At 37.8% G+C, this 14284-nt stretch overlaps 1 protein-coding gene across 5 annotated transcripts; it reads right to left on the bottom strand.

The window, feature by feature from the left end:
* Nucleotides 1-53: 53 nt before the first annotated feature.
* CCDC181 (coiled-coil domain containing 181) lies at nucleotides 54-14045 on the bottom strand. Of its 5 annotated transcripts, none has more exons than XM_025167239.2 (6): nucleotides 13979-14045; nucleotides 7887-8047; nucleotides 6222-7217; nucleotides 5013-5159; nucleotides 2382-2533; nucleotides 54-490 (listed from the first exon to the last, which is right to left on the bottom strand). In XM_025167239.2, exons 2-6 carry the CDS (start codon nucleotides 8022-8024, stop codon nucleotides 328-330), a joined length of 1596 nt encoding a protein of 531 aa, XP_025023007.1. In that variant the 5' UTR covers nucleotides 8025-8047; nucleotides 13979-14045; the 3' UTR covers nucleotides 54-327. The 5 variants fall into 5 exon arrangements, with proteins under 5 accessions (XP_025023007.1, XP_015743721.1, XP_007429190.1 ...); XM_015888235.3 differs by having other exon boundaries at nucleotides 13938-13992; XM_007429128.4 differs by having other exon boundaries at nucleotides 13874-13979.
* Nucleotides 14046-14284: the final 239 nt, after the last annotated feature.

The raw sequence follows: 14284 nt of genomic DNA, 5'->3' as shown, positions 1-14284 counted from the left end.
CAGCTGTGACTGTTGTAGAGTTTTTAATCAAATGCTGGGTATGAAAATGATAACTCTGAAGATAAACTATTTTTTAAAAAATACACTCTGGTTACAGGAGGAGTATTTATTGTTTTCCATATGTTTTATAGAACTGAGAAGGCCATCCCAATCTATTCACAAATAGATAATTATTCCAAGTTTAAGATAGGGAAAAATTACTAAGACAGAGAAAATTAAGCCATTATTGAAGGACTACTAAACATTCCAGAAGAGAAACTACCTCCAACAGGCAATCTCAAGCTATACAAGATATTCTGGAAGACAGGCACCCAGTGTCTCTAAATCTCAGCTGTACTGATCTGTAAAGCGAAGGGACTTTGGTTCAGAAATTGAACACAGAATATTTTCTATTTGTTTTGCTCTTCTGGCTTCCTGCCTAAACTGTTTTGATCGTTCTCTAGCAACTAGTTGCTCTTCTCGCTTCTCACGTCTCTTCCTCCTTAGCCATCTAGAGAGAAACGAAATAGTGTTTAAAACTTATTAACTGACATCACTTTTTGCTGTTTGTTTGGGTAGTAGAAACAGATAATTTATCCTTAACAAAATGATACATTCTGGAACAGAATGCATCATTAAAAGGTTTATTAGACAATCGCCTGTGATTGGGATTATACAAGTAATCCTCAATTTATGACCACAATTGGGACTGGAATTTCCATCGCTAAGTGATGTGATTGTAAAGTGAGATGTCACGTGATTGCATTGCTTAGCAATGGGAATCCCAGCAATCCCTGTTGCCATCGTAACTCCAAGATGTTAAGCAGGAAGAGGTGGAATCCCAGGTAAGGAGAATGGGGTGCCATGGGGGAGGCCTGGGAGGACCAGCACAGCCACACCCTAGTCGGGGAGGGGGGTGCTGCGGTGTAGTGCAAGCTCAGGAAGCCCAGGGAAAGAATATGTTGTGGCTTAGGGGCTTCCTGGTGCACAGCGATTCTGGGGCTGCAAAAAGCTGCAGAGTCACAGAGCAAAGACCAGCCCCAGCCCCGCCACATGCCGCAAAGGGACTTCTGCAAAGCCACCACACCCTGGAAAGCCCCAGCTGCCCCAGTTCCAGCTGCCCTCACCTCCCCGTACTCCAAGGCCCCTGCCGCCCTGTGCTCCGCTACCCCAACCGACCTTCACCATCTTCTTCCTCCTGCTGCTGGCCCAGGATCCAGGCACTGGGTGAGGGTGCAGCCCTGGGATGCCCCTCCCTGGAAAGCCTGGCCCTTGGAAATTCCTCCTGCAAAGCCTCACAAATGGCCAGCAACTTCCAACGTAAGCTGCAGAGTGTGCAGCAAAAAGGCCTCCTGCAAAGCTTCACCTGGAAGCACCTCCTGCAAAACCTTGTCCCTGGAAGCACGCTTCCGGGGGCAAGGCTTTGCAAGAGCACCTCACCCAGTGCCTGGATCCCAGTCCAGCAGCAGGAGGAAAACAGTGAAGGTCGGGGGGGGCAGCAGTGGTGTGGAGAAGCAAGGGTATGTGACAGAGTGTAGGGCACCCAAGAGGGCAAAGATGGGGAAGATAGGAGGGCCGGGGGAGCTGAAGCGCCCTTGCAGTTTAAGTGCAGGTTAGCTGCCAAGCGCCTGAATTTTGATCATATGACCATGGAGGCGCTGCAATGGCTTAATTTCAGGGACCAGAAATCCATTTTTTCAGCACTGTCATAATTCAAAGTTATGACTAAATGGTCATAAGTTGAGGACCTGTAGTTTGTAATGTTGAAACCAGTAAGTATTTTGAATCTTTTGATGTGAGTGAACTTGTTGCTCATTAATATTATGATATATATTATCATGCTCTATCTTACATAGAAATATAGTAAGCATAAGAGTTTTGGTAAAAGATTAAACTGCTGAAGTAAAGCATCTGAAACTCTTTTCATCAAGCAATAACCAGGTTTCAATATTGTTACTGGCCAGGGTGTAAGGTTATTTGGTGTTGAATCAAATCCCTCATTTAATCACCACCTTCACTTTAAAGCAGATCAGTTGTAGAAACAACACATTTGAACATTTAATATTTTAATGTAATATAAGAGAAAAGGAAGAGATGACTAATCTTTAGTCACATAATACTAACATACACATAATACATGATAGTGTGTTAAAGAAAAATATAGTTTCTAAAACTGATCTAACTTTTCATGCTATAGTATTATTTCATGTAGTGTGGATGTGTTTTTCTCTTGCTTGACCCAAAATGTAGTAAGAAAAATACACAGTTTCAGGAGAACACATCCTGAAGAGAGAATACGATGGGGACCAAAATTCATCTGTTTCCTGGAGGAAAAAAAATCCAAATTTTGTTAAACTAATGATATTGCATTGGTTCCTAAAATGAAAAGCAAAACTACTTACTGTTTATAAGCTTTGTCGTTTTCAGTGGTTCTTGGAAGGAAGAACATGCCTTCTTCTTGCTCTTTCAGGGTTTGTATCTGTTTTTCTTTAATCTGTTCCTGCTGCTTTCTTTTAAGCCACGATTTGAAAGCTTCTTCTGGATTTCTACTCTCCTATTTAAAAATTTTTTTTAAATTATTTGTTTTCAAAATTAGGAAAATATATACTGATTCTTATATCAGAAAAGTGGGAAAGGGAAGAGATTAGGTCATAAGCACAACCTGAAAATAATTCAGACTAACAATCCCATCTCAGTTGTTATTCCATATTCAGTACAAGTAATACATTGGGTAGAAAACAAGCCATCTGCATGTGTTCAGAGGCATCTTAACTTAATTCTTGTAATTAGCAGTATTATTTTTTAAATTGTTTTGATTAAGTAATTGATGCACCTACAGTGGTGCTTAAATGTCTGTGGACCTTTTTTGAATTTTCAATATTTCTACATAAATTTGACCTAAAACATGATCTGTTCTAGATCATGGATTCTAGATCCATTCAAGTTCTAAAACTAGATAAAGAGAAACCAATTAAACAAATGAGTCAAGAACATTATACTTATTCATTGATTTATTGAGGAAAATGATCCAAAGCTACATATTTGTGTGGCAAAAGTATGTGAACGTTTACTTTTAGTAACTGGTGTGCCCCCTTGGGCAGCAATAACTGCGACTAAACGTTTCCGATATCTGTCAGTCAATCCTGCACATCGGCTTGAAGGAGTTTTCGCCCATTCCTTTTTACAGAACAGCTTCAGCTTGGATGTTGATGGGCTTCTTCATGCTAACTGCCCCCTTCAGGTCCTTCCACAATATTTCTATAGGATTAAGGTCAGGACTTTGATTTGGCCATTCCAAAACATTAACTTCCTTCTGCATTAACCATTCTTTGGTTGTACAACTTGTGTATTTGGGGTCATTATCTTGCTGCATTACCCACTTTATCTTGAGCTTCTGTTCACAGACAGTACCCTGACATTTTCCTGTAGAATTTGCTGGTACAATTCAGAATTTATAGTTCCATCAATGTTGGCAAGCCATCCTGGTCCAAAGGCAGCAAAACAGACCCAAACCATGATACAGTCACCACCATGTTTCACAGATGGGATAAGGCCTAACATGGTCTTTCGCAAACTGTAGAGGGGTAGCAATGTTCTTTTTGGAGAGCACAGGTAGTCCTCATTTAATGACCATTTGTTTAGCAACTGTTCAAAGTTACAACAGCACTAAAGAAGTGATTTATGACTGGTGACCGAAATTACGACCGTTGCAATGCCCCCACGGTCACGTGATCACAATCCAGGCACTTGGCAACCAACTCGCACTTACGACAGTTGCAGCATCCTGGGATCACATGATCACAATTTGCAATCTTCCCAGCCAGCTTCTGGCAAGCAAAATCAATGGGGAGCCACTTAACAACCTAAATTCCAGTCCCAATTGACATTAAGCAAGGACTACCTGTACTGGCTTTCTTCTTGCAATCCTGCCATGTAAACCATTGTTCTCCTGATGGTGGTCTCATGTACAATGATATTTGCCAATGCAAGTAAGGTCTTTAGTTTCTTAGCCATTACCCTGGGCTTCTTTGAGACCTGGATTATTACATGCCTTGCTCTTGGTGTGATCTTGATTGGTCAACCATTTCTGACCTGAGTGTGGTGGAGTCCAAATTCTGGAAATAGTTTTGTAACCTTTTCCAGCCTGGTGAGCATCAACAACTGCTTTTCGGAAGTCCTCAGAAATCTCCTTTGTTCAAGCCCTGACACACTCCCACATACATATGTTATGAAGATCAGACTTTGATAGTGAATACCCAGCATTTTGTTCTTTAAATAAGGTGTGACCTCCCACACTTACACCTGATTATCATCCCATTGATTGAAACACCTGACTCTAACTTCCCCTTCAAATGAACTGAAAATCCTAGGGATTCACATAGTTTTGCCACACACAAATGTATAGCTTTTGATAATTTTCCTCAACAAATCAATGAACAAGTATAATGTTTTTGACTAATTTGTTTAATTGGGTTCTGTTTATCTATTTTTAGGACTTGTATGAAGAACAAATCACATTTTAGGTCATATTTATGTAGAAATATTGAAAATTCAGAAGAGTTCACAAATTTTTAAGTACTTTATATAACCCAGTTTATATAACCCAATGTTATTTTCAAAACATTAGCATGAAGCATTTTATTTATTCATCTATAAAATCTAACATTCCATTCTTTTATAATGAAGTGGCAAACTCTAGGCATTTTCTGGCAGATAAGCCAAGGAATATGCATCTAGACAATGAAATTTTGCAGCTGTTGCTTAGGATAAATTTGGGGGGAAGTGGGGAGATATGCACACAAACAATACATTGCAACAAAAGGAACTTCAGTGACGTTTAACAGCATGCCAATTTGGCTTCTAAATAGCTGTTCGTTATATTATCTGTAAGTGATCCTAGATTTGTCCTTAACATACAAATACTTGCATCTGGAAATAAAAGGCTGAATTCTATCCATCCTCATCAAGAAAACTTAAGTTTAAACTTTTAAAACTGAACCAACCACAGAAGAACAATGGAAACGTCATCTTACTCTGCTGTTTAAGTTCTCCATTTCTTTTGCACGCTGGACTCTTTTCTCCTGCTGCATTTGTTCTTTTTTCTTTTGCAGCCAAGCCTGGAAGACTCGGTCATTCTCTCTCTTTTTGTAGTCCTCCAGCATCCTTTTCTGTATTTCTTCCTTGCATTAAAACATTAACAAATAATGACAATTTTTGAAAAATCCCATTCAAAATTCAAAAGATTATAAACCATCATAATGGAAGCTGTAAAAGAAGTTGGTCAAATAGTTGCTTTCAATCACAGAGTTTCATATTTTGATTTTGATCCAGCCTAGGCAAAAAGGATGTGATTTCCAGCTGTTCTTCCACAAGATATCCCCCATCCCAATGTTCTCTGAAAGGTTGAGGGACACTGAAAATAAAGGAAGAGAGGCAACAAAGGTTGTAAGGAGTAGGAATTGCCAAAAATCACATGCTTTCTCATTCTAAGATTCTCCACAGGATCAGGAGACAAAGGGATGCTGATTAGATGTGATCCAATTTTTTGTCCAGACATAGTGTCATGATGGGAAACAACAGTAGAATCTCAAAAGTAGTGACAATTGCAGTGAAGCCTCATGTTACTTGGTGTTTCATTACAAAGAACTTCCCTCCTCCCCCAAACTATTTCTGCTTTTGTAACTACAACACTGCATTTGGGGGGGAGATGGGCAGCATAAATAAATAAAATAAACACAGATCAAAGATTGTGTTCATACAATACTTGAATCAAACAACCAAATCATAGCATACATGGTTGCATAAATCCAGTTCATGTTGTTAATTTATGGTTCAGTGTATTGTGCAAATCAAGGTAATTGAGGTAAACTAAGTAAATCATCATTGCATAACGTGAACAAAGCCAACAAGGGCAGGTGACCTCTGGACACAGCTCTAAAAAGGGAATTGTATTAGCAATGTTTTAAAAGATGAAACAGACATACTAAGTTTAAGATATGGACCAGTAGGATTTATTTTAAAGTTTATTATCAAGTCACTCCTGTAAGAGGTAAGAGGTTTTTAAAAAGGATATTTCAAACAAAAATGACTGCTTAAAAGAGCATACAGCTAAACAGAATCCCCATATACAAAACCTATACTCTGAATATTATTTGCAGAATGAATAGATATGAAGGATGTTCTCTGCCTTCATATCATGGTCGTAGATTTTTCAGAAATAATCACATCATTAACATTCTCACCTCTTTTCTTGTTTTCTCTCTTCTTTGCTCTACTTGTTTTTGGAGCTCTTTTTGCCTGGGTGATAAGCAGTATGTAGAACTTCTTATACCAATGCTCACTTTTGCTGACTGGACCCTGCGTGGGCTTTTTCCCTTTTCTATATTCCCTGTAATATTGATGGCGGAGCTTGGTCGAATAGGTGGCGGTTGAGGGATAAAAATAAATCGTTCTCTGGAAGGAGAACAAGATGTTACAGGGGTTTGCAGGAAGGACTCCTCTTTTGTTATACTGATTGCGCCAAAAGCACTAGCGTATGAAGTCTTAGGAGAAATATGTTGAGTTTCAATGTCAGTGAAAGAAACACTTAGTGGGGGAAAGAAGCCTTGACTTTCAATGTCACGGATACTCAAGAGTTCAAACTTCCCATCTCTTTCTACTAGGATCTTGCCATCCTTGTGCTCATCATCTGTACCACCGTTAATAGAAAGAGATATATCTTCCTGTCCTGTTTCATTAGAAATGCGCAACTGAGACAGCCTACCTGCAATGTTTTGTTCTCTGTAAGGATCATTTTTATCTGCTTCTGTATTTTGCAGAGATGGTACTTCTAGTTCTACTAGATTATCCTTGAATTTTAGTTTTCTTTCTTTTGTTTCATCCAAAGGCTCCTGACACAACAGAAGCCTGTTGGCTTCTTCAATTTTTTCTAAGATATAACGCTTTATATCTTCATCATCTTCCTCCTTGTCTTCTAGCCTTGATTCCTGACCGGAGCTTTCACTATCTGTATCAGATGCCGGTTCCAACACCTTAGGATCAAATTCAAGTAGAGAATGTATTTCATTTTGTGGTGCATCATTTAGAGCTTCCTCAGGCTCAGGAGGCTCTTGTGAAGAATTTCGTTCCTCATCCTTCAGTATTTCTTCAGGTTCAAGAGAATCTTGTGAAGGATTTATTCTATCCTCTAAGTCTTTGTCAGTGTTAGTTTCAAAATCCTCTTCATTGTCATCATGATTCTATGAAAAAAATGTAATACCTATTTATATAAAATGTAGGAGGCAATATACACAGGCTTGGTTCACGTACTATTTAAGGCATGATTTGTTTAACCATGATTTATTGGATAACAATTTATTGTATTCTTACACTATGCTAAGCTGGGAATACATAATTTTTTGACTGAGTACTACACTAAGGTTTTGAATGATAGTCTGTGCACCGCACTCCAAAATATAGGACAAAAACTAAAATTGATTTTATTTCATTTATATTTAATTGAAATCAAATATAGTTAACAGAATTTTCTCTAGTTATACATTTAATGATTCTCCCTTTGTCACATTAAAAAATTATATAATCTAGCAACAATTTTTGGTGGACACACAAACGCTTTAAGGGACTTCATGCAATCCTGGGGCTTCAGATTGTGCACCACTGAACTAAGTTGTAAGCCAGTTTATAAATTAGAGTGGTTAGATTCATACAATACACCAAAAGTAAGCAAAACACTTTACGACTGAATATGATGGGCGAATCAAGCCACAGAACAGCTTACTGCCACTTGGCATTTAATCATAAAAAACTTGAATTTCATCCTACGTTTAGCAGTTTTTCTAATCAATCTACTGTATATTACATATATTTGTTTTATACTGGTACAAGATTATGTTTTATTCTCTTAATACCTGTATATCATCAGAGATTTCTTTTTCTTCTTCATTAATTAGCCACTCAAGGTCTTTCTCAAAATCATCCTCATAATCACCACCTTCTGTGGTATCTCCTGTATCTGTAGATTCACTGGATTCTTTTTTGTCACTCATTGTGGATGTTCCTTAAAATAAAACTATAAAATTGGAAAACATAAAATTACAAATAGCATCTATCAATTTATAATGTAATGCAATAAATAATAATGGCAATAAATGTAACTCAGCAAAGTCCCTGCTCCTAATTATCTCAAAACACTAACACATTATTTCTACAAGTGTATGTTAAGGCAACAGGAAATTAAAAAATAGAAGCCATAAAATATAAAATAAAATAAATAAAGCTAAATTAAACATCAGTTATAAGCAATTAAATTATAACAAGTTTCACAAGTACCTTTACAAAAGTCCATGGCAAGAGAATTGTTTAGCAATATAATATAGCAGCAGAAATGCAAGGGCATTAAAAAGTACTATATTTACCTGAAATGAAGACAATCCTGAATTTAAGACATCTCCCAAAGGAAGAACAGGCAGATAATGATAAAGAAACAGACAAAAACATCCCAGCCTAGCCTATAGCTATGGGATTTCCCAGTGGTTTCCCATTCAACTGCTATAGTAAACTGTTCTGAGAGTTGGCTTTTTGAGATCAATAGGCTAGACCTATTGTGATCTACTTTTGAAAAGACTACATTATTGCAGAGCAGCTTTTTGAACTAGATCCTATAACAACAGGGAATCAGTGAAGATTACAATACTGGCATGACACCCACTTCTGGTACAGTAACATCCTCTTCTAATCAGTACCTTCCTAACATATTTTATCACAAGTATTCAGAGGAGAAATTCAAATACTTTGAATATGTGGACAAATATAGTTGATCTGAGTGTGCATGATACCACCCAGCAGTCATTTTCAGAGGCACTTTAGCCAATCACTAGCCAGCTGGTAACCTTGGGCCAGTCACTTTCTCTCAGCCCTAGAAAGGAGGCAATGTCAAACCACTTCTGAAAAACTGAAAAGGGACTTGTCCAGGCAGTCTCCAAGAATCGGACATGATTGAACAATTCAACTACATGGATTTTTGTTGTATTAGACAAGAGCATTAGATGTGCATCCAGCTTGAAATGAAATATTGTAAGCCTCAGGCAAAGTGTTTCTGTTTACACTTACCATGAATTAGCTGCTGAAAACCATATTAGTGGAGTCAGCTGCAGAAGTGCCCCATTAAAAACATGGGTCTTTAAGAGTAAGTTGGATCCAAGTCCTATCCAGTTCATTCATCTTATACATGATAAACTTTCAGCAGTCTATTTAGGTTCTCCTCACATCTGATTGCATATAATATCTTGGTTTCTCCTTCACTATATTGTATATGCTTATTTGATAATGCTATGTCCAATTATCTTATTTAAACATTTATATGATAGGCTGTCAAATGAATAACAGAAATGAATGTATAAAGAATCTCTACAAGAATATATAAAAAATAAAAGGCAATCATTAAAATCATTTATCTAAAAATAAAACAGTTCAATGCATCTGCAAAAATTGCTGAATAAATTTATTTATTTGGCCACCTGTCTCATAACAGTAACTCTTGGTGGTGTTTAAGGATTAAAACAACAACAGCTTATAACCTGACGCCTGAAGTTAAAATAATAAACCTCAAACCATACAAACCACATCATCACCAGCAGAACTTGCTTAACCTCCTGGCCCAACTATCTGGGGAAACAACCAGGTCTTCAAAGCCTCATAAAAGACTAACAGAGTCAGGGCCATCCCAATTTCTGGAGGGATGCTATCCCACAGGGTAGGCGCTGCCACAGAGTAGACATGTCTCCTGGGTCCAACAAGAAGTAACTGTTTGATGGAAAGGAGCCAGAGCATGCTCTCTCTGATAGATCTCATTGGCTGAGTAGAAACAGTATGTACACAAACAGTCTACTCAAACATCTTTTATCATCATGATTCAGGTCTGATGCAGTGTCTGAAGTTTTTAAATTTGTAATATTATTGGAAAACGTTTTGGAAGTTCCTAAACCTACAATTATTTTTAACTGAAAAGTTGTATTGTACTAAGATAAATACAGAAAATCTGCAAGATATTTGGGACATTGAATTGGGATATCAGTGGGTTAGTCTTAAAAATATTAAATACCTATAGCATGATCTCAGGTTGCAATTAATTCAACAAACGATATTTTTGTGTTTGCTGGACACCCCCAAAGGTGAATAAGAAGGTTTCAACCACTATATGTTGGAAGTGTAATATGTAGAAATTGACTTATGTTTGGGAAGTTCTATGTTAACACTGTTCTGATTTAATATTAATAAGGTTGTAACCAGGGTTTTGGAAAAAGAAATAGGCTTAAAGATGTGAATGTGATTAAATTATATCCCCCAAATTTGGAGCTATCAAAGTTTGAAGTACTTTGGACATACCATGCATGTTTTACCCCAATGGAAGGATTCTAATGTATCTAGTTTAAAACCCTGGATTGAAGACATCTGTACATTTTCTACAGTTGAACTTTTTTTTTTATTATTGATGTCTTGGATAATCTAATCAATTTGATTCCATTTGGTCAAGTTTAATTTGTTATGTAATACTTGAGTCCCATTGTACAAAAAATATTATTTTCCTTTTTTGTTGTTGTTCATTTAATTTTGGCTTTGGTTATTGCTCTCTTTTTTGTTATACATTAAAAACAATAAAACATTTAAAAATGTAACTGAGGATCAATACAATTAACACTATATAAACAACACTCAAGAATAACACCACAACAAAAAGTTTAGAGAACTAATGTTGAATAGGGATTAAGGTTCTGGACTAGGCTTGGGAAAAGGTTTGATTGACTCTCAATCAAACCTTTCTTACAGGGTGATTGTTCTAGTCACTAGAATCTAGTGATATAATGAAAGAAGATTCCTATTAAGGCAGCTTGAGCTCCTGGAGAAAAGGTAGAATATAACAAATAAATAACACTAACTCTTATCTTCAGTTGTCCCTCACCAAATTGTTGAAAGCTGATGCAAGGATTTTGACAATTAACTTGCTCATTTGAACATTATATGGATTTATTACTGTACTAACAAAGAAAGATGTAACTTTTTCCCCACTATGTTTATCGTGAAAATCTCTATCCAAACAATAATTCTGTACAAGGAATAAGACTACCAGGACCATAGTGTTCATGTCTGATATTCTATCCACCATTTCTGAGCAATACCAACAGTTTTATTTGTATGACTCTTATGGAAACGTCCCCATTTCTAATTTACTCTTCTGTACTCATTATAACTTAAGTGGGATAACATGATAGGAACTTACAAGGATATATCAGAAATGGCTAGAACATTTGAAAAAAGAAACATTACATAGACGTTCTGGAAATAAGACAGGAAATACTACCTAAATTCCTGTTTGTGCTAATCATAAACTCCATTCAGAACTGCTTCACTTTTACTTCAATTATGATGAAAAAGGATTGACTGTACATCAACATTCTATTGTCAATTATCCAAACTGGCTAGGCAATGCCTTTCCCTAACCAGGTAACAAATACATAGCTGTATTATTAACAGTATTTAGGTGCACAAATGTCACATTAATCCGATCACCAAAATTAGCAGCACTATGCTATGCACATCTATTCAGAGGTTCAACAGAAATTCCAAAGTAAGTATATACAGGATTGTAATCTTGCTCAAACAGTACAGCTTTATTTCTACTATTCTTAGATTTCACAGAACTCTAAGATAGTACAGATAGTCCCCAGTTTAAGAATGAGTTCCGTTCCCAAGGACTGTCCTTAAATCGAATTTGTATGTAAGCTAGAAGAGTATTATGGTATAATACTGTATAAGTAGTATGGTATAATACTGTATAAGTAGTTACTGTAATTAACTCAAACCATTGTGTATTTAACTCAAATCAGTGTGTATTTAGCTCAAATTTTGCTACAATAGGCTCCGTTCATAACTCTGGATCGTCTGTAACCCTGGCGTTCTTAACCTGGGGACTACCTGTATAATGAAGTGAGTGAAATATCTATTTATTTGAGGAATGCACGGTCCTCAAATGTCAGTCAATTTATATTTGGGATCACTTTTAAATGGGGTATGGGGAGGGAACATCATCCTGATCAACTGGAAGAAAGGAATAATTACAATATTGGAAGACAGCTAATAGATCCAATATAATGTTACATAACCCTCCTTTTCTATTCCTCTAAGATTGCATAAAAGGCATTAAGCACACATGGCCATTTTAGAATACTATTTTTGTCAACACAGTGCAAGTGATAGCTAACTAACTTGACAACCTATATATACGGTTAATTCTTGTGTAGCAACCACAATTGGGACCGGCAACTCAGTCCTTAAATGAAACTGCAACTGTGCTTATGGTCTTACTTCAGCTTTCCTTTGGTTTACAGACCTGCAAAGATCATAAATGCAAGGATTGATCATAAAGTTAGTTTTTTATCACCGTCATAACTGCAAACGGTTGCTAAATGAGGCAGTCACTAAATGAGGTCTAACTGTACACAGATTAGATAGATGGGATCAAGTCAAGTTCTAGTCTTGTTGACTATATGGACAAATATTCTTGATTTTCCCTTAGTTATACCTTATAGCTCTTCCAATAACATTCTAATAATTTTTTTGATTCTCACTATCCACTTTTTCTGCAGTCTTCTATTTTCCTCACTTTATACACAAGTACTTTGATCAGTCCTAAACATCAAAGAGTCTTCTAGCACCTTAAATACTAATTAAGGTTTTATCACATTGACTTCCATGTGTAGTCCACTTAATCAGATGCACTGAGTACAGTATACTCTTGAGAAATGCATGTTTTATATACATGCGCGTGCACACACACATATACACACATGCACACAGTATTTGTTTGCAGGGTGAATATGGTAAAACAAAAGGTGAGAGACATAATTAATTACCCATAGTGATTAATTAATTGACAATTAATTGAAAGATATTCTAGCATGTAGCAGCATATTTACTATAAAACTGACTTTTGTGTTAGTATGGGAGGACTGCAACCTAAGTCTTCTATTAAGAAGGAAAATAAAAGCAAAATAAAATTGAAGGACTTGCCTGACTAGATAAAAAAGTGTCTGTTCTTTCATTCTTAAAGAATAAGAGCCCAGGGAGAAGTCATGAGATCACCAGTATTGTAATTATCACCACTCCTTTTTATCAACACTACCCATTGCTCTTGGGCATCAAGCAACACATTTATGGTAATGATTCCGGCAGTATAACGACATTTTTCCAGTGCATGCTTGCCAGGTACGTTAAGGCAAACGATAAAGCTTTCCTGGAGACCGAACCAATTCTGGGATTCAGTCATACAGCCCAAAGCAACGCAATATGCGAGGCCTGCAGCGTCTGTCCGGACTGGGGATAACTGGCAGATTAAGGCTTGATGCTGCTTAGACTCGCTAAGCATCTGAGAGGAGGAGACCAAGCAATAATCCAATCCTTTAACCTGTCGCCATGGCAACCGCCACCTCCTCTGGTCCTCGCCGAAATAACGGCATGCCTCTGGTCCTGAGACGACGATCAAGCTGCCGGAACTACCGAGAGAGCGACACATACTGCGCGCCTATCCCGCCCGCCCGCTCTTTAGCACCGACTTCAGAATTGTCACCCTCCGAAAAAAAACTTATATTCATACAAGTTCATTAAGTAACTAAATAAACCTTGCTGTCTTTTTTGGTCAGGGAACAGTACGCCGACTCCAATCGAGTCAGTAACTTTCTACCCTTCGCTTCCCAACGAGCCAGGTTTCGTCGGGCTTTTTCTTCACATGTAAGAGCCTGCCCTGGTACCGTGCACTGCCCGTCATAACCGCCCCTCAGGCCCTTTCACTCTCTAAGCGCCGGCTCTCCAAACCCTGTCGCAGCTTCCCTCTCATCTCCACCTGCGAACGGCGCTGAGCAGCGACCCGCCCTCCATGGCGTCGTCATGGTAACTGCGGCACCCACCGGCGTCCGGCCATGTCTCCGAGGTTTCCCCCACCACTCACCAAGTAGAGAAGGACGGCGGCTGTAAAGGATCAAACGGGGCATTTCTGCCGCGCACCACGCTTCCCGTCTCCATAGAAACCGGAGGCAGGGTAATCTCGCGATAGAACAAATGACGGCGTCCACGCAGGCCTGGTGTTGTTACGGAAATAGTTGAAGTGACGTGTAGGCGGGAAATTTATTATTAGACATACGTAGTTTAAATTTGCACTTGTTCGAAGAAAGAGTTAATAAGCTTATGGCGGGGGGAAAGGGGGTACAGATTAGGTTGTAACTTGACAAGATAACATTTTACTTGTGTGTGTCTT

The sequence above is a fragment of the Python bivittatus genome, unplaced genomic scaffold, assembly GCF_059951505.1.
Source record: "Python bivittatus isolate LINGU-HERP-01145 unplaced genomic scaffold, Pbiv_v1 ctg000340_np1212, whole genome shotgun sequence".
Taxonomy (NCBI): Eukaryota; Metazoa; Chordata; class Lepidosauria; order Squamata; family Pythonidae; genus Python; species Python bivittatus.
The sequence above is the reverse complement of the archived record's forward strand: the minus strand, read 5'-3'. Positions and strand labels throughout refer to the sequence as shown.